Source organism: Pelmatolapia mariae, linkage group LG13, assembly GCF_036321145.2.
Source record: "Pelmatolapia mariae isolate MD_Pm_ZW linkage group LG13, Pm_UMD_F_2, whole genome shotgun sequence".
In the NCBI taxonomy this organism is placed as follows: Eukaryota; Metazoa; Chordata; class Actinopteri; order Cichliformes; family Cichlidae; genus Pelmatolapia; species Pelmatolapia mariae.
The window spans coordinates 5,514,491-5,541,339 of NC_086238.1; the positions used below are offsets into that span (position 1 = coordinate 5,514,491).

The 26,849-nt window shown below is 40.3% G+C and overlaps 1 protein-coding gene across 1 annotated transcript in view; it reads left to right on the plus strand.

The window, feature by feature from the left end:
• Positions 1–1,768: 1,768 nt before the first annotated feature.
• The window catches only part of LOC134639969 (serine protease HTRA1A-like), a 28,322-nt gene continuing 3,241 nt past the window's right edge, over positions 1,769–26,849 (plus strand). The window contains exons 1-6 of the mRNA XM_063491509.1: positions 1,769–2,312; positions 11,788–11,887; positions 12,471–12,675; positions 25,020–25,214; positions 25,303–25,335; positions 25,432–25,546. Of these exons, the coding sequence (XP_063347579.1) occupies positions 1,853–2,312; positions 11,788–11,887; positions 12,471–12,675; positions 25,020–25,214; positions 25,303–25,335; positions 25,432–25,546 (1,108 nt within the window). The 5' untranslated portion in view covers positions 1,769–1,852. The remainder of the gene's footprint in view (positions 2,313–11,787; positions 11,888–12,470; positions 12,676–25,019; positions 25,215–25,302; positions 25,336–25,431; positions 25,547–26,849) is intronic.

Below are 26,849 nucleotides of genomic sequence, written 5' to 3' on the forward strand. Positions count from 1 at the left end.
TACATATGGATGGTGTCATTGGCTCGCTGGAAGAAGCAAAATCATTTATAATTAGCTGGTGTGTTTAAGTATGAGCTTGGATGTACAGCTCTTTGATATTCCATATATACCATAGCTCCTATGCTCATTGGAGGATGCCAAACTTTGGTGTGGCTTCAGATGTGGAAGTACAGCTCCATTTTGGTCCTTCAATGGCCTCACTCACAGCCTGGACAAACTTGGGAGGCGAGATCACACAGACCTCAGTGGCGTCCATCATTGGCTACGTTCACTGTCCTCGGCTGGTGGATGGGTGTTCCTTATAGATGAGGTTGCTTTCATCTGCAAGTTTTCCCACCGTTTCTCGCCTACGTAGTGCCACATAATGGAGCTGATGATGTTGCGTGGGTTTCGGCCGTTTTTGCATCAGCCAACAATGTGTGTTGTCTTGGATCGAAATTAAAGAGCACTCAGCTTCAGCTCTGTTTTGTTTTTTTTTGTTTTTTTCTGTGAAAAAAAATGAATGAACCCTGTCATTTAACTCTTAACATCAGCTCTGGGTTACAGTCTACATTGTATACTCTAACTGTTTCCTGTGCTATACAAGAGTCCAGTCTGTTTCTGTTATGCCCCCTTCTAATTGCCCCAAAGATACAAGAGACTTGGGTTTCCTGAGCCCCAGCACACCACAGGGTCCCAAGCAGGGGCATGGAGAAATATTCTGCTTTATTCGTCGACCACATTTAAACCAAGAGGCACATAAAAAAGAGAAAAAACAAGCCTGTCTTAACACAGTCTATCAAACTGTGTTGAGGTATTTTATGAGGCTGATTTATAGAGTTTACTGGACTCTTACAGCTCACCACAGACATCTTAATCTAACAGAGGTTTGCTGTTTGCCAAAATTAAAATGTGCTACTCTGATGCTGGAAATGTGTCAAGAGTTGATGTTTACAAATATTTTGAGTGATTAGTTGTACAAAACGATATTGATTGCTCTTGAATTGAGTGCATTCTTTATTTGGATACCTGTACTAGACTTGTTTATGCCCCTACTTGCTGGGTGCTTAACCCTGCATCATGATAAACAGGCCTAGATAAGTTATGTCCTCATGCAGTCTTCCAACTGGAGCAAAGTTGGCTGTTTATTAAGTGTACATGAACGCATAAAACCCACAATCCACGCAATTATTGTTCCACCACTGATTTTTCTAATTAGCCATGAGGCTTGTGCGGGTGCCAGGAGTGACTCACGAGGAAGCATTAAAACAGGAAAATAAATAAATGACTACAGCATAAGGAAATAGTCATGTGTGGAAGGCTGTATAGCGTAAAACATCTGGGCTACATGCATCCTTATTCTGCTATTATTCATTTCGTCAGTCATCGTCAGGAAACACTTGTGGACTAAAATATTCTCGATATTCTCAATATTCATGCTTGTTTTCAAGTTGACCTTGATGTTTAAAGTTTTGTAACAGACTGAAATAAAACTAATATATTTAAAATCAATTCCTCCGACCAGTCATGGCAATTTTCTGCTCTTTCCTCTGATTATTTGTCTTGACGCTTTTGGAGACATATCAGTAATTTAACTCTTCCGTTCAGTACGTCACGTAAAGCCATCAATCACCCTGCTTGTTGTTATTATCTAGAAAGTGAGTTGCATGTCTGATGCGGTGCCAGCAAAAACGTAAAATCGCGTAATTGGTTACGCAGTGGAGTTTCTGTTAAATGCCTCTCCATCTGGGATGACTCCCCCCTCAGCACTGAGCTCTGTCATCCCATAACACTGCTAGCACAGAGCGACCTTTTGGAACTCTTTAAAAGTTTCTGGTGAATTTTTAGGGGAGCTTCTTTTTCAGTCTGAAACATGTCTTGGTTGCTGTTGTGCGCAATCGTAGCCTTTGCAGCCGTGCCGGCGGATGCGCAAATCTCCAGCCGTTATGTTGTCGGATGTCCTTCCCGGTGTGATAAGTCGATGTGTCCTCGGCTACCAGCGGACTGTCCGACAGGACAAACCCTCGACGCCTGCCACTGCTGCCCGGTGTGCGCCTCCGGTGAAGGCGAAGCCTGCGGCGGCAGTGGGAAGCTCGGCGACCCAGTGTGCGGAGAGGAGCTGGAGTGCTCGGTCTCCGGCGGGATTGCATACACTGTGACGGTGAGGAGGAGAAGCAAGAGTGGGATTTGCGTGTGCAAAACCACCGAAGCGGTTTGTGGAAGCGATGGGGTGTCCTACCGGAATATCTGCGAGCTGAAGAGGGTCAGTCGACGGGCGCAGAAATTGCAACAGCCACCTGTTCTTTTCATTCAGCGGGGAGCCTGCGGGAAAGGTAGAACTCACACTGTTTTGATCAAGACACCCTTAACCCAAAACACACTGAGATATTGATAATAAATAGGAGGGAGTAGATTCGACGTTTAAAGTTAATTGATTACAGTAGTAGTGTCAAGAATCATGAATAGGCTACTCTCTTTTGAGCGTTGTGAGCCAAAAACATTAGTTTTGCAGCTGAAATCAATCGTTGAACATTTTCTGTAACATGGTGTCATTTTTTGGCCGTTTTGCCTTCATTATTTACAACTTGTTCTTGAACGTGACCCCATCATTCCTCACTGGGCATTTATTGTCTCAAGGTCGCACAGATGTTGTAGCTCAGCGCTGCATTCAGTGGCACACAATCCCCATGTGTCTGGAACCACAAGAGCAGCCATTCAAGTGGGTTTCCCCCTTGATCCTGCATTACAATTAGACTTGATCAGAGAGGGCTTTTCTTTTGTTTTGTTTTCTTTTTTTCCCCCATGACTGAATGAAGCCACGAGTTATGCCCCGTTGTAAAGCTTGATGTGAACCTTAGGATTACTCTGGCATGCATGACCAGCAGTCACATGACTATAATCTGGTTGATTCCTTTATGCCATGTGGTCTTTGCCTGAAATATGTGCATTAGCTTAATAGAATGGAATGTCAAAACCTGATATGTATGATATAAACTGTTATTAAATATAACTGGAGATATATTTATAATGATATATGGAAGTGTTTCAGTATGGACCTGCATTTTGTCATGGTGTCATGTGACAGGTATGTCTTCCTAATCAGTGAATCTCACTTATAATGGGACTTCACTCTTCACATCTGCTGCTCTGTGAAACAGCACAGCCCAAATGAGAATGCACATTCTGTACAAAATGAATCAATGAGTCATATATCATCATTAGTAGTGTAATTGTTTACAACTTATGCATGACATAAAACATCCAGGAATGAAAAAACGATCACTACTGATGCTACAGGTGGTAAAAACATTGTGTCCTTTATGGTTTTTACTGTTACTGTGTACATACTTTTTTTCCCCCCCTCAAATTTGGCAACATATGTGCACTTAAAAACACACACGAATGACAAGGTTCAACACCTGTTGCATCAAAGATCTATAACTTACCTCAAGGCTTGGAAACTTACTGAATTCACCCTGCCGCAGCCCCCCCACTCCAGCTTCTTCCTCTCTTCTCTTTTTGACTGTGGAAGTGTCTTTCACTCCTGGTCTGTGTTGTCACTCATAAATCACACTTAACAGTCACATGCAGGAATTCCTGGCACTGATTCAAAGCCAAAATTCCACCTCTGTTGAAGACTGTTTAAAACAGGCAGGAGACATTGAGGAAAACACAAAATTAGCAACCCATATTTTCGGGAAAGTTTTACATGTACATCAAAAACCATGTGGGCACAGTGGAAGGGCAGACTGCATCGCCACATTTGTTTGTCAGTCATGTAAGCAGCTTAAATGGTTAAGTCATTCCCGAGCAGCTAACCATGTCTGAAACTGAGCAAGACTGTGGTGAGTGCTATTGATTTTCCAAGACACCCTGTGAGAATTTCCATAGCTGGAAGTTGCATTTTATTTCATGCATTAGATGGGTCCCTATCCAGGCTGGTGCTGACTAAGACTGTAGCAGAAGCACATATTTAAAAAAATGTCAACTTTAACATAAATTGTGAACAGGTCTGTTGACTCAGAATGTCAAGAGCTGACACTGAAAAGACACTTAAACCCCTCTGAGTGCCTTGAAATACACCGCAACCTGGCCTCATGTTAAGAAAAAACATGTGAGTGTAGTTGCATGATGTCATTTCGTGTCTGGACAGTAAAGGCGTAGCTCATTTTGGGGGGGGAAAAAAAGAAAAAAACTAGGCCAAAATTTGACTGTGACCTTGGTGTCATAGTTGTTAAAAATGATCTAATTATTTTTTTTAAAAGTGCAGAAAAAAACTTCTTGGCAGTTTAAAAGCATTAATGTGACACAGACTGACAGGAAAAGTGCTGAAGAGTATTGGAGATCAGAACTGAATAACTTGGTGCCTCTCAAACTGTGACACAGAACTATAGAGGGGTTGCATGAAGGTGTGAACGTGAAGATGAGGCTGACTTTCTTATAATCTGTTTAGACTTTAATCCAGTTGAAAACCCGACACAGTTTGCGCTGCTCTTTAATTCAGAGCTGATGTTGCAGAATGTACTCTCTGACTCCAGCGAGTGATATCTGCTGAATACGCACATTCTTCGGCAAGTTGTCTCAGCCACTCATGATATTAAAACATCATTTTTGGGCACATGCATGTGACTTTTGTTTTTGTTGTTCTACTTGTCAGTGTCTGCTTTTGGTTCTGAATGTCTGCCTGTCTGCTTTTCTCATCTGTTCTTTTTCCTGTTTGATGTCTGTAATTCTCCTGCTTCCTTCATTCCTCTCTCTGCTAAACTATATTTGCTGAAGCCTCTTCCGTGCTCAGCCTCTTTTTAATGTCATCTAATACTGACCGCAACATAAGAACATATGTGTATGTCTGAATTGCCTAAATTGCACTAATTAGAGAAATGTGATGCTTTTGCACCACACCAAATTGCTGTACCTCCATTCTTGTCTATGGGCCAAGATAAGTGTTATTAAACACTGTGCTGAATATTGCATTGGTTCAATGCCTTTTAAAGGGTTAAAACCTGCTCTTGCAGCTGCTGTACTGATCGACATACATCATTTTCAAACAATAAAATATGACATGGTTTTGAATGGGTTCTCCATGCTGCTCTAACTGCCCTGTTACTAACTCAGTGTGTGTGCTTCTGGTTGTGTTGTGTGCTTTTAACCTTAGATGGAGTTCACAATGGAAAAAATTAAGTTCACTGGATTAAAATAGGGTAAATTGAATCAATATTGGGAATGGAAAAATTGGGTTAATTATAATCACTCAGTGAGTCATTTGAAACAGCTGCCAGTGTGTCATTGTAGTATTATAAACAGCGGCAAAGCTCAACTGTATGCTTTCATAACTGGGAAAAAAGCCCCATCGAAACAAAATGATTCATGGTCTTAATACTGTAGCAAGCTAGCATTCATGTGTTCTGAATCATTGAAGAAGTACAGTGAGCCAAAATCAATGACCTACTGGAAGTAATTTTATAATAACATATGCACTAAGGCGCATACTTGCCATACTTTTTAAGGCCAAAGAGGGGCCATACTATTTACATTTTATTTGCTTTTTTTAAGCAATCAGTACTGTCCTTTGACAACAACCCATTTGACGTACACTTTTCTTCACTCATCCACACCTCATGTGCCATAGCTTACTTGCTGACCTGACTTTCTTTTCACTGACTGGTTCCTTTAATCCTCTATTCCACCTGGCACACCTTATATACGGGCTATACACCCTTCCCCTCACTATTCTCAAGCTAATGTGGAGTGAAAAGAGTTCATTTATTAAACATTTCTAGCTTTAAGTTAATGATTTACTCTAAACTTATTTTGTCTCTTTCAGAGCTTATATGAGTTTCCCCTTTGGTTAGTTAAATCACCTTTGATCTAAAGGAAAACAAACCTACAATTCTGGAGAATAACTGATGGCTGTGCTCTTTGCATTCCGACCGGATGTCCATGCTGATAACGATCCTTTCCTTTGACCCTCCTCCTTAACATATCTAAAAGATTTGCTAGTGCATTAGCTTAATTCTAGCTGGACTGAATCCACTTTGTTCACATCTATGTTTTTCCATTTCTTAAGGTTTTTTCTTGGGAGAACACAAATCGTCTTTTAGTCTGCAGGAACCAATAAAACGAAGGGTCCTATGCATGGGAAAGCTGAAGAAGAAAAGACGCCCTGATCTGTAGCTTGTGTGTTGAGTGGGGAGGGGTAATGGATGTACGGGATTGTGAGGTTAGGGGGGCTTTGAGTGTGTATGTTGGGAGGGGAGAGTACTTTTAAATTAGGTTCCTTTTAATAAATGTTGTTTTTGAATGGTTTTCCCCACATTTAATGCTTGAACTGACTCCAAAAAACTCTTTCAGACATCTGATTATTGTTAATAGATACTTAAATTTTATTAGGCTCTTTCATTAGCAGTTACCACACTTCTCAATATGTCTTGCATGTGGGCGAAATCTTAACTTCATCAGGTCACAGGAACTTAAAGCAGGTTTATTACTGTTTTTATGTCAGCATATCATTTAAATTGTGTTGTGAGAGTGTGTATACACTTCTCTGTCAGGATAAGTTACTGCTTAGTAGGAATGCCATCCTCCCACATAAGAACAAATTGTGTTTTTGGACTGCTTAAAAATCTAAACACCACATCCACTCGATATTACATGCAACTCACTTGACCCATCCCTACTTTTACCTTAAGTGCCATCTCCAAAATATCTGCTGAATAGCAACGTAATGTCTGTGATACTGACAAGACTGTTCATAAGTCTCAGTCTGCCATTGCCCTGAAACTCAAGTGATATTTTGTGGTGTGCTGCTAGTCATTAACATTTACAGTATTACTGTTTATCATATTATCATACTACTTTTATAGTCAGTAGTTATTTCTGCTAATGCTTTCCTATAAACTGAAGCAATTAGATTAAGTGTCTGACAGGGTGACTCAGGGTAACAAGAGTGCGTACTTGCTATTACATCAAATATATCACTTCTTAATTTACCAAGTGTGAAATAGTCCACATCCAGTTTACTTTCTATAAAGTTGTTTATGCGTCTTTGTTGCACACAGATATACTCACCAACCACTTTATTAGGTACACCTTGTTAGTACAAGCTTGGGCCTCATTTTGCTTTCAGAACTGCCTAAACTCTTTGCGGCACAGACTCAGCAAGGTGTTGTAAACATTCCTCGGTTTTTGGCATCACATAGTTGCTGCATATTTGTGGGCTGCACATCAATAATGTTGCATCACATTGCAAAGGTGCTCTATTGCAGCGGTCCCCAACCCCCGGGCCTCGGACCGGTACCGGTCCGTGAGTCGTTTGGTACCGGGCCGCGAGAGTTGAGGCTCAGGTGTGAAATGCATGGTTTTCAGGGTTTTTATCGGTTTTCAGCGTTATTTTGTTATCGTTTTTATCGTTAACTCGGTTTTCCTGGGTCTTTTCACGTGTGTTATGAATAAATCTTCTTTTTTTCGGTACCGGCACTAGTTTTATTTTGTTGTATTTATCCGCGACACCTTATTGCCGGTCCGTGAAAATATTGTCGGGCATAAACCGGTCCGTGGCGCAAAAAAGGTTGGGGACCGCTGCTCTATTGGACTGAAATCTAGTGACTGTGGAGGCCATTTGAGTACAGTGAACTCATTGTCATGTTCAAGAAACCACTTTGATGTGATTTGAGCTTTGTGACATGGCACATTATCCCACCGGAAGCGCCCAGAACAAAAATGGGTACACTGTGGGCATAAAGGGCTGGACATAGTCAGCAGTAATACTCAAATAGTGTGTGGCAATTAAACAATGCCCCCTTGGTACGAAGGGGGCCAAAGTGTGTCTAGAAAATATCCCCCACACCATTACACCGTCAGCCTGAACTACTGATAGAAAGCAGGGTAGATCCATGATTTCATGGTATTTACACCAAATTCTGACCACATGTTGAAATTACATGTCATCAGACCAGGAAACATTTTTCCAATTTTCAGTGTCCAGTTTTGAAGACCCAATTTGTACTGTAGACTCAAGTTTCCTGTTCTTAGCTGACAGGAGTGGCACCCGGTGTGGCCTTCTGTTGCTCTAGTCCATCTGCTACATCAAGGTTCAATGTGCTGTGCATTCAGAGATGCTCTTCTGCATACTCTGTTTGTAGTGAGTGGCTATTTGAGTTATTGTTGACTTCCTATCTGCTCAAAGTAGTCCGGCCATTCTCCTCTGTGCTTTGCCATCAACAAGATGTTTTCATCCAGAGAACAGGATTTTTTCTTTTTCTTTCTTCTCTCTCTAGCGAATGGTCCCAGCAGATTCTGCAGCTTCTGAAATAAACAGACCACTCCATTTGATGCCAATGACTATGCCACATACAAAGTCTCTTAACCCCCCCCCCCCCCCATTTTAATGCTCAAGTTGAATTACTTTCAGCTGGTATCACCATGTGCACGTGATATGTGACTGACTGGTTAGATATTTGCATTAACAAGTACTTAAACAGGTGTACCTAATAAAGTGGCATGTGAGTCTATATCTCTATATGATCAATCTGCATAAAAATTGCTTTCAGTCTATTATTGGTCATTCTGTTAAAATGTTTAACCAGATGTTTTTCATGGATATTATATGTGTTTATGTTGGTTTTGTCACCTATGAGAAAAACGCTATGTTACTTGGATTTCTAGTTCAATCTGCTTTTTGAACTAAAAAGCCATTTGCCTTGTTTATTAGTGACCCACAGCTTACCTTTACATTATCTATAGGCAATCGTTTACAAGCTAATCTCCAAACAGCTCCTGCGGGCAAATTATACTCATTAAATTTGCATGCAGTTATTTTGAAACTGCATGCAGTTTCTGAGTCTATTATAATGTACTCTGCGACTCCAGGAACAAGCCCATTTTCAAAAGAAGCTGAACACACCACTTCTCACACCATCAAAAGTATGTCCTCTTTTCTTTCCTTATAATGACTCTAATTAAATGTATAAATGTCACACACACATAAGCTGTTTAGAAAATTACCTTGCAATCACAGATCCCATCTTACTATAGCAGCAGTTCAGTAGATGGAGAGGTTTTTCATGAGCAATACTTAGATGAGACAGTGATCAGAAGCCTTTAAATCCCACTTTCTCTCCATATCAAGATGAATCAGTCACGTTTTGGCATCTCGACAGCTTCTTTTCAGTTTCGCTCATAAGTCAACTTAATTTTCCAACAGTAAAGTCTTTCTAAGCTTCAGCTGTAAGCTCAGTTAAGCAATGAAATAATCTATCTCACTATATAACTCAGGAGAAAATGGCTGATTCATGACATCCCGTCTCTAACAAATCACCACCACTAGGCCTATAAGTCTGCTATCATCACACTGGCATTGTAGTGGCAGCAGAGTGTTCCTGGTTTCCGCATGTGTGCAAGGAGGCCTCACTCATTATAACATGGCGAAGTGGAAGAGACTGGGAGCCTGTTTGTGCACTCCAGAAACAACACAGATTCTGGACCCCGGGCCCTGCTTTCTCTCACAGTAATCCTATCAGAGCTGACCAAAACCCCCCGGGTTTGAAGCTAGCAGGGAGGAAATTACTCCAACATTTCCATCTTTTCTTCATGCTATTGCAAGAAAGTTGTGTGGCATTTATAATGTTTAATACTTGATTTAAAGTTCAGGAAAATATATGTCGGGGTTGGGAAAGAAAAGTGGTTACATTTATTTATGAGCAACTTGGTTTTCTTTTTTCTTCCAGTGGCTTTTTAGCTCTAAGAATAGCATTTGGTACACCGTATACCCAGAAATAATCATCAACTATTTGATGGATTATAGTAAAATTCTGCACAGGGAATCTTAATCGCCAGATGCCCAGAAACCTGCTAACTTTGGTGAGCCCCTCGTTTGTCCTTTCATTACATTATGAGGTGGGCATTTCAATTTTTTCAGAGAAATAGCTTGACAATTATTAGCAGGACTGAAATGGATTTCAGTACATACATCCGTGAGGTGAAAAAAATTCCATGACTCAAAAGATTTCTAGTAAAATTATTGATTTGGAAAACATTCATGATGCTCAAAGGGTTTATCTTGAAGCAATTTTCACCCCAAAATGTACTTTATATGTTTTCCTCCAGACTGTAGCACTGTTCATTCATCTAGACTGTTTTGGTGTCCAGTTTTGGACATATTGGTGCCTCACTTTAATTTATCAGAAATAAATGATATTCCTCAACAACAGTGTCTCTTTCCAAAAAGCATGAACTTACTGCTGTTGTTAATATTTAATAACAAGAGCAAAAAATCCATAAACCTTACTGCAAGTAAATTCGTGTAGAACTGTTTTCTGTCTACATCCAGTGTAAAGGAATTTTAATTACATTACAGCTCAGCTGAGGGAAGGTAGGAGGGCAATATTACCAGAATCACTACTACGGTGAGCTTCTTGTCGCAGGTGTGCATGCATGCATCTTTCTGCGTTCATGATTCAGTTAAAAACATAACAGTTCCTAACCAAGTCCCTGGCCCACTTTTTCCTGAGCTACCATTGTGAAGTGTCTGATGAGCATTTTAGCTTTCAGAACTGGAAGTGCTGGAAGGGGAGGGTCCGACTTGGAAACCACATACTCATCAGGAAAGTGTTAATCCAAGTGAGAAGTAAGGTAATTTTCCTTATGACTTCTTCCAGCAGCGGTTGGTAATTAGTTTTCCCAATGGGCCTCATGAGAAACTGTTGTAAACTGTAGTGAAGGGCCTCTCCAATAAGTTAAACTCAGTTCTGCTCAATGTTAATTTTATGTCTTCATTAACTTTTCAGTGTGGCCCACTGCAACAGTCCACTAGAAAGAGATCTGGTTTAAGTCACGTCTAAATTGGCATTACTGTTCAGATACAGAACTGATCTGTGTCCATCTGTTATCTTCAGTTTATAATGAAGGTTGCTAGCTAACAGAACACTCTCACAGCTAACAAACACCCGCTAAACAAATTTTGGTGCTTCACTGCGACCGCCAAAACTTCAACCACATGCAAAAGAATTTACTTCCTGCAGTATGTCAAATGTTTGTGGACTGTACTTTTTAATGGTGTTCCATACAGCAGCATGATGCTCATTAAATGGTGGTGTTAGCTTAACTGCAACTCAAGTGTCTCTTTGTTGTTCCTTTACCCTTCAGTGTAATCTCTGATATCCAGGGGATTATACTTTTGCAATTTCTGTAATCTGGGAGAAAGTAATGACTGAAAATTGTTCTTGTGAGACAAAATAGTTCAAAGTACGTGGCAAAATAACAGCTTATGGATGGAAGGATGAAAAGCAAAGAGGGAAAGGTTGGGGGCGTCTTGATTCATAGCCTTGCTTAAACTGTCATTTGGGTAGGATTTAATGAGCAGGTAAGTCAGTCAGCATTTCCTGACTTAGCCAAAGCTGGATGGGTGATTCAGTGAATTTGGCAGTCCCTTAACATGCAGTGTCACACTGTCTGTGTGTTATACTTGACAAAAGAGCTGTGGATGGTTTTAGAACTGCTGTGTTTTCACCCTTAACCATGGGGTAAGATAAGGGTAAATGTCAGTGTGAAGTGTTTATTTGTAAGGTTTATTACCAGACTCTGTAAATGAGTGAGTACATGTGTGTCAGACCCAGACCTAGACAGTCTCAACCGCAGATGAACTGTCATCTGTTCTTTTCCCAGATGTGTTATGATGAAGGGTAGTTTAATTTGTTGGTTCTCTATCCTCACACAGCTCTTACATCATGCAGTATTTCCATGCATCTTTTGTTTGTTTTTACCAGGCTGACATCCTATTTGTGTATTTGTGTGTGCATGATGTATTTCCAGCTCAAGACAATCCAGACAGCCCGAGGCACAAATACAACTTCATTGCTGACGTGGTGGAGAAAATTGCTCCGTCTGTGGTTCACATTGAACTTTACCGCAAGTATGAGCCGCGTACCTGTGTGTCTGTGCTCGGTGCTGGGGAGGGGCAGACTGAAAAACCCTAGAATTTACAACCTACCTGTGTACTTAAACACACTGCACCAGTTGGTAGAGCACCTTATTCTCAAGTTTAGTCTTTCATCTTCTTTTTAAAAATCATCCGACCAGATTTTTGTGCTTTTTAATCTCTGCTTCTTGGTCTTTGACACTTTGATTCTTCATCTGTCTCATCTCTCTTCTGTCTGTCACCATCACTTGTGAAGTGGTTCTTTTGAAGGTCAAAACTCTCTGATTTTCAGATTTCTCTCTCCTTCTTCCGTCTTTGTTTCACTTAGATCTGTCTCTTGTTTTATTCATCTTTCCAGCTTAGCTTTATATACTCACCTTCTTACTGTTTATATATATATATAGTTAGTATACATACTCAGACGCTTTAAACTTTGGTTTGCATTTAACACTTCTATTACACCATGTACTGCTTTATTTTACTATTCTGGAAAAACTGTTAAAGGGGAGAGGAAAGAATACCAGTAGTCTAACCTTTTCCTACTCTTTCCTAATGTCTCTCTTTCTTCCCTCCACAGGATGACTTATTCCAAGCGTGAAGTGGCAGTGGCCAGTGGTTCTGGTTTTGTTGTGTCTGAAGATGGCCAAATTGTGACCAATGCCCACGTGGTGGCCAATAAACACAGAGTGAAAGTGGAGCTAAAGAGCGGCGCCTCCTATGATGCCAAAATCAAAGACGTGGATGAGAAATCAGACATCGCCCTCATTAAGATCGATGCACCGGTTAGTTAAAGTGTCAAACTTCTAGAAGTCTTGCAAAATATAGAAGATGTGGTAGTTAGAGGTGTTCTGAGTGAACACCATTAATTTTTGGTTCGCTTTTGTTTCTGTTGCTTCGTATCTAAGCAAGCACACCATAAAAGGAATAGTTTTAAATACTGGAAATAGTCCTCATTCACTTTCTTGCCAAGAGTGAGATAAGAAGATCAATAAGACCATACATCTGTCTACATTAAACATTAAGCAAGAGCCAGATGTGCTGATTAGCTTTGTTTTCAGTGTAAAAACTTGGCAGTAGAGACTCAAAGCAGGCATGAACTTGGCTTCTGTTCGCCAAGAAATAATATGAGCATTTAACTACTTGTTTATAGTTATTTGACATTTCTATTTATGTACTGATTAAACAAACGAGACAAAGGTATGCTTTCAGTTTTTCTCTGACAGTCTTTATGCAAATCTAAGCTAATTGCCTTTTGGCTTTAATTCTTAGCTAGCATGCAGACTTGAGGGTGTTATTGAACTTCTAACAATATCTAATTTTCAGCTATAGAAGTATTTTCTAAAATTTCATGGTAAGTTTTTAATGATTTCTTTGAACTATCTGTTTTGCAGGGTGCAATGATTGTACATGTACATGTTTAATTACTTTAAATTTGGTGCACAAGTTTGAATTTATTTGGGATTTTATGTCATCCACACAGGGTCAGAATTATACAGGCTCAACTATATACAAACATCCCTATTAATATGTGGTTAAATTTCCCTTAGCAAGTTTCACCTCTTGTTCTCTTGTTGCTGTGGCCAAATATCAGTCTTTGTCTCGTCTGACTGTAAAACTTTTCTCTAGAAGACATGTGGTTAGTGCATGTTGGCAGCTGCAAATTTTAGTCATGCTTACTGTTGTTGCAGGGCCTTCTTTCTTGGTCAGCCCCCTATTGGTCCATGGTGGTGTAAAACTTTCTTCTCTATGTACAGTAAAGCTGGTGTTGCAGTAGTTTCCAGTTCATAGCAGGCTTGTGTCTTGGTATTTCCTGGGTTGTTTTTAAGCATTTTAACCAATTTTCTCTCATCTGAGGGTGACACTTTGGCTCTTCTTGCAGACTTTGGCAATTCTGATTAACTTATACATTTGTTTGAACTGATGATCTTGGAATATCCAGTATTTTAGAAATGACTTCAAGACACCTTCATAACTTGTGTAAAGCTACAATTCCTCTTCTTACATCTTTGCTGAATTCCTTGGACTCTCCCATTGTTCTGAGTATTGGTCAGTATTGATCATTGAGTCATACAAATCCTTTTTATCCTGACAAAGACAAACTACCAACTGCAATGAATCATGATCACTGAGAAGTTAATAGGCTTTGGCCTTTTCAAGTTAATAGATCCTGCAGAACCTTCAGCATCACTTATTAAATGATTTAAGTAAATGTATGTATGTATATATTTGACTTTTGACTATAGGGATAAAATCTGAACCAATTCTTGTTTTTTAAAATGCTGTACAATTATTCCACCATTATATTAGCGTGGTATCCATGCCCTTGATGACTGTACATAAATGTCCCACCACATCTGTTTGTCTAGTCCCATACTGCAGTGACTGTAAAGGGAAACAGCTTTTACAAAATTACAGACATACCTTTGTGTGTCTATTGCCATGTATGTACAAGTCTCTGAATTCGTTTCACTGAGTACTGTACTGAGTTCATTTGGCCAAATTAAGGCTTGACAAATAAGCATTTATCCAAAGAGTCCTGAGTTAGTTGGAGTGAGAAAGTCTGCAAAGGTATTTTTGACCAAGCTTTCTGAACTCACAGCTAGGCCAACACAATAAAAACATTAACTCACGGTTTTGTAATTCTCCTGTTAAACTACTGTTAAAAAATATTTTGTTGGTTTGGCGATTCAAGTCTGGAATGAAAGTGTTCCAAATTTAGCCTAGTACTCAGAGTGCAAGTGAAGCAAAGTGAGCATGCAGGTGCAACCAGATGGGTCTTTAAAACACAGCTGGCTTGCAGTCAGTCCAGATCTTGTTAGTGTTCATAAACAACAAGCTGCAAAAACAACTGACAGATACTACAGTGCTCATTTCACAACCAATTTGCAGAGACACGCACTTATTCCTGGCAGGTAAAAATCTTTGGATGGTGTTGATATTTAAAGGAAAACGCATTGCTTTGCAGCACATATGTTTGTTGCATTTTCTCTCCAGTTCTCCCAATGTCCCTATCTGTCTGCGTTTTTGTCTGTCTACTGGACCAGAGGGATCCACGTTGCATGTTAATCACAGCCAGTCATGTGAAGGAATGTGTGGCAGAGAGCCACGGCCTATTGACTGCGAATCATAGCAGAGCTGCATTAGGGAGCTCACTCTCATGGGTCTGTGACACAGCTGAAAAGTTGGTCACGATTGCAGAGCGAGGTGTGTTACAAAGACCCCCCCCCCCAACCACCCTTAATTCTGAAGAGGTTGAAGCATTCAGGTTTTGTTCGGTCCGCAATGTGAGCAAAGAGTACAGAAAAGAGCAGTGACTTGTGCTTTGTGTTTGTTCATTCTATGATAAAAGCTGTTCAGTCTGTTGATGACAGTGGTCTTTATTGAGGGGAATTTCCCCTGTTTCTTCGCAGCACATGGTCAGTGCCTGTGGAGATTCAGGAATGACTGGTACTTATAACATATAGTAACATAAAGATATAGGCCGTTTAAGAATCTTCATCATCATAGAAACCTTTCACTGCAAATGCATTTGAAACATTTCGATGCATCAGAATTTTTCTTGATAAGCAACAAACCTGGTTTACTAAAAATCGCCTGCAAAATAAGAAGCAGGTAATTTTAGTAGGTTTGGTGTAATTCAAGACATTCAACGCTATGAGTATGAAGTGTTTGTTTTCTATGAAGCCAGAATGAGTTATCCAGACCATGTGTCAGCGATAAAGCCCCAGAAGACCTGTGGTCACTTTGCAAAGGCACCATTATTTAGATTTTCATTTGGAACTCGGATTTCTATTAATGTGCAGAACTTAGTGTGTGGAACTAGTGAGAGTTATTAGATGGAAAATTAGACGATGAGTCTGTTATAATGTGAGGGCAGGAGGGCAAGCAAAGTTGGTTTGCATTAAAAGGGTCATTAAAACCATGCAGAATAATTACCTCGGGGTGTTTAATTATAGCACCTAAAGTGTAATAACCACATATTTCAGCTTCATAATAGTCTTCTTTTATTACCACAGTTTTAGATGACAGAGTAATGTCAACATAAAATCTGAGGTCTGAATAGGAAGACTTCAAATAAGCCATCGTGATAGTAGCCAAAGGTTAGTGAAGCCTCCAGCACAGCAATTTAACCATCAGCATCTTACTGTTTTCAAACTGGATGTTATGAGTAAAGGGGCCGTTCTGACCGTGAAACCAAAGAAGACTTCCCACTCATACTGTTGAATATCCTACTTTATACTACATTTTACTGTAAAGGTGGCCAAAGGATCGTTTTCCCCTAGACTCCTCTGAAAGCACACATTTTTGTAACTAGAGGATCATCCACTGCTGGCTATTAAAAATAAGATTTAAAGGGACGTTAGGAATAGTTTGACTTTCAGGTCCAAAAGCTACATCCATCTTTTATATACAGTCTGTAATCCATATTGTTAAAATGACACAATCTTTTAGTTTTGAAGATGTTAATAGCTGAATTTGGCAGAGAATGATTCATTCAATGCCTATTCACTGTCTTTGAATAAATCAACAAAAAGTGATATTTGGCTATTTCTATATCATATTAATATTCAGAGTAAGTAAGAAAAAGCAAATATTCTCTTGTTTAAGCTTTCTATTTTTTGTGTTCAGAAAGATTTGAGGGATTTTAATTTTTTAAAGTTACAGAGGTCAATTTTCAGCTATTTTGTTGCTGAAAGTCTTCCATCGTCCCCTCCATCAGTCATCATTTGCCTTTGCTTACCAGCCCCAATAGTGTTCTTCCAGTTAAATAAAAGCTAATTGTTTACAATGTCAGCAGTATAGAAGCAGCCAAAAATAATCAATAAAACTCCACAATGGTACAATTGTTTATGAGTGAGAAAGTTTAAAGTTAAGTTTTCCCTGACTGTATAATGAATCTCTTCTCTTTTCTTTCTTTCTCTTTTTCTATGTGAAACTAGAGTTTATTGGTAGCAGGGCCCAGTCTGTTCCTGGGGCTGTGGTCTGCCCCTCAGCTCTGGGGAACACATTAGTCTGTCTACAGCAGCTGGAACTTCAGAGGGGGACGGAAAGAGGGGGAAAAAGTGCTGTGCTCACTTGTTCCTGTGTAGAGTATGGGGGGAAAGAGAAAGCAAGAGGGACAGAGAATGAGAGGGTGATGTGGCCAAGGCCTGGAAAATGGATCCACATGTCTGAAGGACTTTGTGAGCTAATAGGTTAATGATTGCACTGCGTGATGTCGCGTGATAGAGCCCATCAACCCTCAGGTTTTTAAAAGTCTTTCAGACCTTTGTTCACTTATACCTGTAAGTGATTCCAAAGCCTGTTGGACATTTGTTTACTTAGGCTGATAGAGAGCCCCACAGACTGCCTCGGAAGAACTTCAAAGTTCCAAATGTCCCGTGCAGTATGTCATATTTTTTAATGTTTCAGTTTATAGCTTAATCTGGGCAGTTATTAAAAAAATTATTTGGTTGCTTTAATAAAATGCATTATCTTTGACTCTGCAGCTTAAAGGTGCCTCTTACCAGTTTATCTTCAGTCTATAGTCCCTTAACACTGCAGCTCTGTATAGTAATCCAGTGCGAGAATTCTACTTGACCACAGGAAGGCTGTGGTGTGTGATGTGTGTGTTAGGAACATCCATCCATCCATCCATCCATCCATCCATCCATCCATCCATCTTCTTCTGCTTATTCAGGGCTGGGTTGCAGGGGCGGCAGCCTAAGCAGAGAAGCCCAGACCTGGGGCCCAGCGCAGACCGGTCGGGCCCCATGGACTAAGGCCTGGCCAACAGACGCTCCCTGGGCCTGGCTCCAGGCCGGGGCCCTGGTAACCCTATCCCGGGCAGGGTGAACTGTTCCCTTGGTGTTCTACTCATAGGGGTCTTCTGAATTGGTCTTTGTCTGGTCCCTCACCCAGGACCAATTTGCCATGGGAGACCCAACCAGGGGGCAGAAGCCCCTGGACAACATAGCCCCTGGGATCTCTGGGGCACACAAACCCCTCCACCACGATAAGGTAGTGATTTGTGGAGGGGGTGGAATAGTGAGGACAAAATGTTAAAATTACCGAACTCTACCTTACTTTCAATGATAGTCATCTTCTAAAGATATTGTGAAAGTGATTGAGCTTTTTATTCAGGTATATTAAAATTTAAACTGCAATTGTTAACAATGGTCAGGGCATGAAATAGAAAGTCTTGGCGGGATATTCATTATCCCCTATCTGGATATCGTAGGCCTTGAAAAATAGGCCACTGACTCCAGAGAAGTGAACAAAGTAGCTGAATCTGGTCATGACATTGTGTATTATTTGTAGGCAACAGAGCGAGCAGCCATCATTTCAGATTGTGCAAACTGACCCCTGCATACTAAATTAAAATCTGCTTTTGCCCACTTACATCTGAAATCACTGAGAGGCTAAATGCTGAGTTATAAATGTGCCATCAATATCACTGTAAGTGTATATCCTAGAATAGGTGAAAAAACGCTGTGTGAAGATAAGGTGACTCAAAAAGACTCAAAGTTAATGAGTCATTAACTTTTTCTCAGCTTTACAAGTGCTGTATTGTGGTAAAACAAGTCTTTTATTCTCCATGTGTTCTCATGCAACAATAGAACTGTTTTTACTGGCGATCAACATTTTTAACCAGTCTCTCTGGGAAATTTGCCTGGTGTTGGTTTGGACAGGGCTATTACTGGATTTTGTGTCTGTGTCTGTGTGTGTGTGTCTGTGTTATGTGAATGTCCGTAAAGCAGCCTGCACTGATCTGTTTATTTTGTCTGTTTATATTAGTAACACTGGGTAAATATTTCTGCAGAAGATGCCCACATTTCATTTGAAATCCCTCACTTAACAGAGGTGATAGACAAAAGTAGTTATTCAAACCATTATGAAAGTGTATGTGTCCGCATGTGTCCACATGGGTATAAGACAGCTCACTGCGGGGGACGTGGAGGTCATGCTCCTCTGCCAGTGGAAAGACACTGTGTGTCGCCCTTTGGAGACAGGCAAAAAGGAAATGAATCACTTCCTCCTCCCTTCCTGAGCCATCTATTCTCCTTCATCTCTCTCCTCTGTAACCAAAAAGGTTCCCAGGCCTAAAGATGCAGTAGTATGGGAAAAGAGCCAAGGAAAATGGACACATAGGCACACACAGTTTTACCAGACTGGGTGTTGATACAAGTTGCCTTGGCCTACTTTTTTGATGTGTAATTGTTTTCTTGGCAACAGCCTTGCCCACGGGATAACCAGCATATTTGACTCAGTGCTGATTATCAATAACCTTTATTGTTTCCCCAATGACACAAGGTATGATGCATCTTCAGCTATGTAAGTATGAGACAACTGCAAGCTATTTTAAAGGCAGCTGAGTGAACCTGTGTTTTAAGGTTAGTCCACTCAGACTTGTTTAAAAAAAAGTCACATTTGCTCCAGTGGCATATAAACAGGGACACAGGCTTTTGGCCCTGTTTAAAACCCTGCTCTGAAACCAAGCACACTCGCTACTTATGTTTAAGTGTAATTAGAGTTTTTACATTCATAAATCAGCAGTGACAGATCTTCCAGGAAACAAATGAGTCTACAGATTGCATTTTGAATATTTTTTACAAGTTTTGTTAGTTTCATTTCCTCAGATATATCAGACATTTAATAAGAAGCCAGAAATTGTAGGAAAATGCATAGCTTTCGGTTCTCTCCACTAACACAGAGATGTTACATGTAATGTCAGACTGATTGTGCTGATTTGTGTTGTCACCTAACAAAGGCCCTCTCTGAACCAGAAAAAAAATGTTTTAAAAGTGCACTGTTATAGGCTCCAAAATTTAAATGCCACTCATATTTATTGCATTATCGGGGACAGATATCTCAAATCCAGAACAAAATTAGGCTAAGGCATCGTATATCTAGGTATAACTGTTTGGTTCTTAATCTGGATAGATGACACATTACCTTTAGCCAGTTTTTCCTGGCTTTTATTATCTGTTAACTCACTTATTGCAGCTGTCATACTCAACAATTTGGGTGCATGCTTAAAGAAAGTATAACGCACCAGAAACATCTGGTTCCTGAACAGGGAGAATTGTGCTACTCCACCATATAAAGACAGGTAAACGATAATAACCTCCTGAGATATACAGCATAATTCCTATATGCGTATTAGTGTTACTGTCACAGGTTTTCGCTTTTTGTCAAAATTACCTCTACAATCGCAAACAAGCTATTCATCGGAAATTAGATGGAGACTAGGCGAATGAGTAGTTTTAGCAAATGCCCGTAAACGACACATTTATTTTCTAGTGGAGTAGTTCTTTTAATAGGTCTAATAATTGGCATGAAAGGCAAACAGGAAGTAAAGTGACCTCTTTTTCATTGGAACCATTTCCATGCACTGCTAGCACCTGCACGTTACCATCAAACGGGTGAGCCCAAAGTTGGAAACACCGATGTCAGTGGCTCTGGGAGGGGCCATCATAGTTAATTCGCCAATGACCTGCAGATTCTTTTTGCCATGATCTTTTTTACCCCAGCTTTTGATACATAATGCTACATAATGTGGCTTGTCGATCTAATCAAAATGTAGATTGCTTCTCCAAAGACAAAAGGCAAAACTGGCACCAGAGCCGTAACAGTAACAACACGGACACGGTGTCGGTGGAAAATGTGGAAAGGTTCAGGGAGAATGTTAGGGGCAGATAGATGGTTAAAAAAATGAAGCTTCAGGACTTGATCCATTTTTTATATCTCCTGTTATACTCAGGGTCAGATAGCACAAGTATGGCATATTCCAGCACATATTGGCCAAGAGGTTGGCTCAACCCCAAAGTAGCTACCAGCCTTAAAAGAACAGAAACATCTTGAGCACCATGTAAATACTTCAAGTAAAAGCGAAATGAACCATATTATGCTGTCAGATCTCTCCCCTGGAGCAAATGAACCCACTACACCTCCACTGCTCTCATCACTGTGATTTGCACAGTTCAAAATATTGCAGTGTTTAGCCAGAACTGAGATGTCCTTTAGTGCTCGTAAGCGTTCATGCTACAGAGTGAAACGTGTCCAAATCTCGCAGACATATGTTTGCTCTTATTCTCAAGAACATATGGAACCTATAGTGGAGTGGTTTCCGCACTGGTGTCAGCAAGGATATGGTTTCACCCAGTGTGACGTGGACACCTACAAAGTGGGAAATGCCTATTTTATGTACTGATTGTGACTTTACATACTTCTACAAAATTTTCTCAAATTATAAACAGTGAGGTAATTACCTACTTACTTATTTTTGCTTGTGCTATCATTCATGTAAATGAGTCCATTGTACACCATGCAACCACTCAGGCTCACAAGCACACACACACAGTCAGCATGGCCTCTTTCAGTCTCCTGAGCCTGATCTTCTGATTCCCTTATTTGATGTTATGTACTGCATGAGCATGCTGAATCCTGCCACATTTTTAACTGCATCAGCACAACCTCGAGGGCAAGTTCAGCAGTAAAACCCTATACCTTAGTGTACTTATGAATTTTGTAAAGTAGAGCTTTGTAAAATATGCCCCCCTTGCTTTGAAGACACCTGCATGAAGGAAACATTAGAGGCCATGTGACTGCATATGAGCTTTAATACAGTTCAGGTCATGCACTGACCCAACCTGAGCTTCTGTTTCTGAATATGTGTATTTTGACGTGGTCTAGCTGTATATCTAAGCAGTGCCAGGTGTGTGGGATTTAATTTACAGACTTCAGTTTGTGAGGGTTCATGCTTAGGTGACGTCCTCCCTTTCTCTGAGTGATTATATGTGTGTCCACATGTGCCTTAGACACTATTAAGCCTCAGTGCATCTTAGTTTGCCTGGAGTTAAAGTTTGCACCTGGTCTAGTCATAAAAAGGTAGTTAGTGTAATGGCTTTTAAATGAGGCTCCAAACGACCCAAGCTTTAACATCAAACATTGATAAATCCCTTTATAGCAACTCTACAGCTATTTTCAAGTCTTTCTGTGGGGTTGTCAACCAGCATATTCTTCTCACTGTCCTTTTGCCAAACTTCTCTGTGTGCAGGTGGTTGAACAAATACTCTGCTAGGCGACAACAGATTTTACGAAAGCTTTGAATTTTTCTCAGTAATGTGTCGCTTACAGCTGCCTCTTTGGTTAACATAAACAAAGCTGTTTAAATCTCCTTTCCTCAATCTGATGGCCCACTTCTCTCTATTATCTAAACACTCAAGAATGTGGAAAACACAGATTCTTTTGGGCAAGAAAAGAGAGGATAATCTATGGCATCATTGCCATCATATGAGGTAATGAAACAGTCTCAAGCCTAACAAAGCAAGAGCCTTTTATTTAAGAAGAAAAAAAAATCTATCCTCATAGACCTCATCAGATCAGACTTTTTAGTTTGTTCTATAAATGTTACCGTGGCTGTCGTTTTTTTTTTTCTTTCTACATCTTAAGCCAAAAATATTTTTGGGGTAATAAGCTGGCTCCTGCTGACGTAACTTTGATTCACTCTTTCGTCTCACATTCTCAGACTCTCTTCCTGTGGTTTGTGGTGTTTGTTGTTCCCTTCTTTCACCTTGCCTCTTTCCTTTAAGTCCGACTATAGTGTCTTTGGGTAAAGTACCAGTGCATCTGAAATAGCACGGTGAGTCACTTGGGTGGTCAGACGAGGCGGACTCACATGGCGAGATGATTTTCCACAAGTGATTCCAGATTGCTGACTAGTAACAATTAGTAAGTGATATGTAAGCTAGGGGTCTCTCGAAACTTTGGGGAGTCCACTCGCTCTGTGTTTGCTCTGCCCTCTCACCTAGGTGCTGTTTGCATGTCAGCCAACTTCTGCATTTTGCCCTGCATGTGCATGTTTTTTGTGAATGCAGTGTGATTTTTGCATGAGTGTGTGTGAGACCCAAGGTAGAAGTTTTTAAGCAGCAAACTGCTTGCATTTAATAAAGTCAGATCAGGTGGTAAGATAGCAACAGTCACCATGACACAACCAGTATCACTAACTGTTATCATAATCATGGTGACAGGCAGTGGGTAAATGCTTGGCAGGGACTTGAATCCACCTGATGTCCTCTCTCTCTCAGCAGCGTGTGTGTTTCTTTTTCTTCCTGTCTCCATCTGGTTATACTCTTATCTCACATGGAGTGTGACGGGAGGGGGGAGCTGGAGTGATTAAACAGACTGCTACTCCTGTGTCAGGTGTCTTTCTGTATGTGCCTGTGCATGCCAAATGCTTGTTTGCTGGATTGTGCGTACAGTTATGTAGCTTGTGTGTGTGTGCCATATTTTTTTGTAACAAACCCTACAATGTTGAAACAAACTCACACTAATTAGGAACTAATCCTGCGACATTTGTAGTAGTTGTGTTTGTATTTCTATATCTGTGTCTCTGTCAGCATGTGAGGTAAGATTGAAAGGTTCTCATCCTCACTATCTTTGTCATGTTCTAATAATAACTTCACCATGAGCACTGAGATCATTTACAGAAAGCTTTAACACGGTATCTCTGAAAAGATTTGTCTCTGACATTTTCCCTGCAGCTCAGTTTTCTAAATGCATTTCAATTCGCTTATGAGTTGCATGTCTTTATTTAATCTACATCTGCAGACATGTATCGATGCAGAGAAAGTGTTTGCATGTGTTGGCAGTTAGGTATCCCCGATATAGTGCTGGGAATAATATAATTTTGCAAATTGCTTCCTACATGATCCCTTTGTCTGTGTACACTAACGTGTGCTACTGTCCCTGTGAACATTCACCCTCCTACGCCACCTATTTATAACCCTGAGTAAACAAAATGGATACACAAGAGGAACTCTTGGTATAGGTACTTTTTTCCCCTCTAAGAAAGTTGCCTGCCTGCAGGTTATTGGGTACAACTGTATACAGACCCATGTGGATGTGGCATTACATATGCTTTGACTATGGACTATCCAGCAGAGATGATTTCATATAAAGAAGGAAATTGTCACTGTGGATGGATAAATATATTCTTTCCGTGTCTGAGGCAAGCACTCAGTAGCCTGGTTTCTACCACCCAGTGTAACAGGCCCAACCATAGCTTAAGGTACTCATTATTGACTGTAATATCTATCCATTTTCCAGCATCTGTGGTCTGTTGGCACACATTTGCCATTAGGAATCATTTCTCAGCCGAGCTGCACTTTCAAATAAGCCTTTCATCGTGATTATCAGTATTTTAGGTTGTTTGGCATAAATTTCCCTTCCCCCTGTGGTTTTAAAGTGGTAATTGTTTTTGTGTGGGAGCGGGACCATGCTGCATTGAGTGGGTTATGTTTAGAAGACTTGCAGTTTAGCTGTAATTCTTTTTCTGCTGTCCACTTATAAAACACATGATCACGAGAAATGCTCAGCAGAGCGACTGCAATTGAAGCAACACTGAACTTGTGATTTTCTTTCAGAGTTACTTATTTACATATTACTCAACTTTACTTGGAGGATGTCAAGGGAGCAAAGAAAATATAGTTTTGTTTTAAAGTGAATGCATTAAGTTAGTATAAGAATAGCTGAATAAGTTTAACTGCATCACTTGTTTTGTTTTCTGTTATTCTGTGCATAACTTGTAACTGAAAAGATGCAAAGATAAAAGTTAAAAATAGCAGATGACAGAGTAGCGTAGGCTAAATGTAGATGCTAATTTCACAAATGATTCCCTATTCCTTTTATGGAGTCTGTCAAATGGCTAGAAAAATATCTGTGTGTGTGTGTGTGTGTGTGTGTGTGTGTGTGTGTGTGTGTGTGTGTGTGTGTGTGTGTGTTGGGGGGAGGGGGGTTCAAGACTACAACTCCTACAGTAAGCTTATTGCGCAGAGAGACTGGACAGAAACGTTAGCATGTTTACGTTTGCTGCTAAAATGCTAATAAGCATATTAGCACAAAACACAAAAGGTGATGGAAGTGTTATTAGTTTTTGCAGCATATTTGGTCATAAAGTCAGGTAATCACTAAAAGGAATGCAAATTATTCTGAGACATGAGTGGACTAGTTTGCAGACCATAGTGTTGAGCTGACATTGCTCCTCTACACCCTATCCTATCAATGCTAAAAAAAAATGCATTCTTTACCTGCAAGCCTTGGATTCCAAATATAAACATACTGACCCTCCGTGTCCCACTTGCAGACCAAGCTTCCTGTACTTCTGCTGGGCCGTTCATCAGATTTGAGGCCAGGAGAGTTTGTGGTTGCTATTGGCAGCCCATTTTCCCTCCAGAATACGGTTACTACAGGAATTGTCAGCACTACTCAGCGAGGGGGCAGAGAGCTAGGCCTTCGCAACTCTGACATGGACTACATTCAAACTGATGCCATCATCAACGTAAATAAATAAAGCTGAATTATCATTTCTCACTGAATTTCTTTTCTCTAATTACTACAGATAAGTTATTTACTTTTTTGGTTCACAGTACGGCAACTCTGGAGGGCCTCTGGTCAATCTGGTAAGCCAGAATTATATATATGTTTTTTTGCTTCTACAATTTTTAAATAATATAAGTCACCATTTACAGTCACTGAGTTGAGGTTTACTGGCATAGGATGGTGAAGTGATTGGGATCAACACGCTGAAGGTGACAGCGGGCATCTCCTTTGCCATACCCTCGGACAAGATTCGACAGTTCCTGGCCGAGTCATACGACAGGCAGTCCAGAGGTATGAGCTCTCACTGACACATTATTAATGTTTTCATTTTACTGGCTCTCTTCAATCGCTCTTAGTATAGAAGCCAAGAGAGTTGGACCGTGATCTCAGTTAAATGAGCTATAATTCAGCTCACTAGTTCAGCAGTTTTTTATGTTTTCATCTTTGTGTGATCTCTTGCGATATGTTCACTATATTTAGAGCTATGTGAATCCATGCCCAGCATTACCTAATAGAATTTTGACATTGCAATAAACTAAAAAGAAAAATCTGTGCCAGTGCATATAGGTTTGTTTGTTTTTATTTTATGCTTTTTGCCCTTTTCATTGAGTAGTGTTTCATAAGAAATGAAATTCAGAAATTTACCTATATAAAGCAGACTTCACCTGATCCATGCAAATCAAAAAGGAAAATGCAAGTTGGTGTTTTCAAAAGCTTTTATAGACCAGCACTATAATACATATATAGTAAGTACATTTGATAATACAGCTATTCCTCTGACAGCAGTTGCCTGTCTGCACAAGTGTCCTGATATGCTGTTGAGAAATAGTTCTCCTTTCCCGGATGTGTGCAGCCTGCAGCTGTGCAGTGGACATGAAGACCCAGCCTGTCTCAGATATGTTTAGTAGGAGACATATCAGGACTAAATGCTTGCCAAGAAAGTGCATGAATATTCTCCTGATCCAGAAAGTCCTGCACTACTCTGTCAGTGTCAGACATTGTTCTACTATTGTTCTACTAGCAGGGTGGACAACTTATCTCAGCATCTTTGTCCAGATTTCCAGAAAGACCAATCAGATCAGAGTTGATACTCATATGGAGATGCAAGGCTGCAGCAATAACTCAGACATGCATGCCAGCATCCCTGCCTTGGTCACAGGTGCAGCATGGTGGCATTGATGACAATATTGAGCATATGTTGTTCTGAGGCCACTGGCTTGAGAATGCAATAACCTGAACCAATTCTGAGGTGGACAAGTGAGTTCATGTAATTGTTTGATACACAAATGACTAATCCCTCCGCTAAGTAAAACCAGTGAACCAGAACAGAAAGCTACTCACAGATGATCTTTGGCTTTTCTAAATGATGTACTGAGAAAAGGATCTCAAACAAAGATTCGAAACATATTTCTCAGCATAAAACCTGCATTTCTTCTTTTCTTTATACCCTTTGAGATTGTTCACAGATTCGGCTATGTTTGAATCGCTCTCTAGAAGTCCTGTTGTGACACTCACTTGTAATGTATGCTGGCTGTCCCTCACTTTGTCAAAAACAGTGAACCTTCTAGTTGGATGAAAGGGACAAAGACACTGG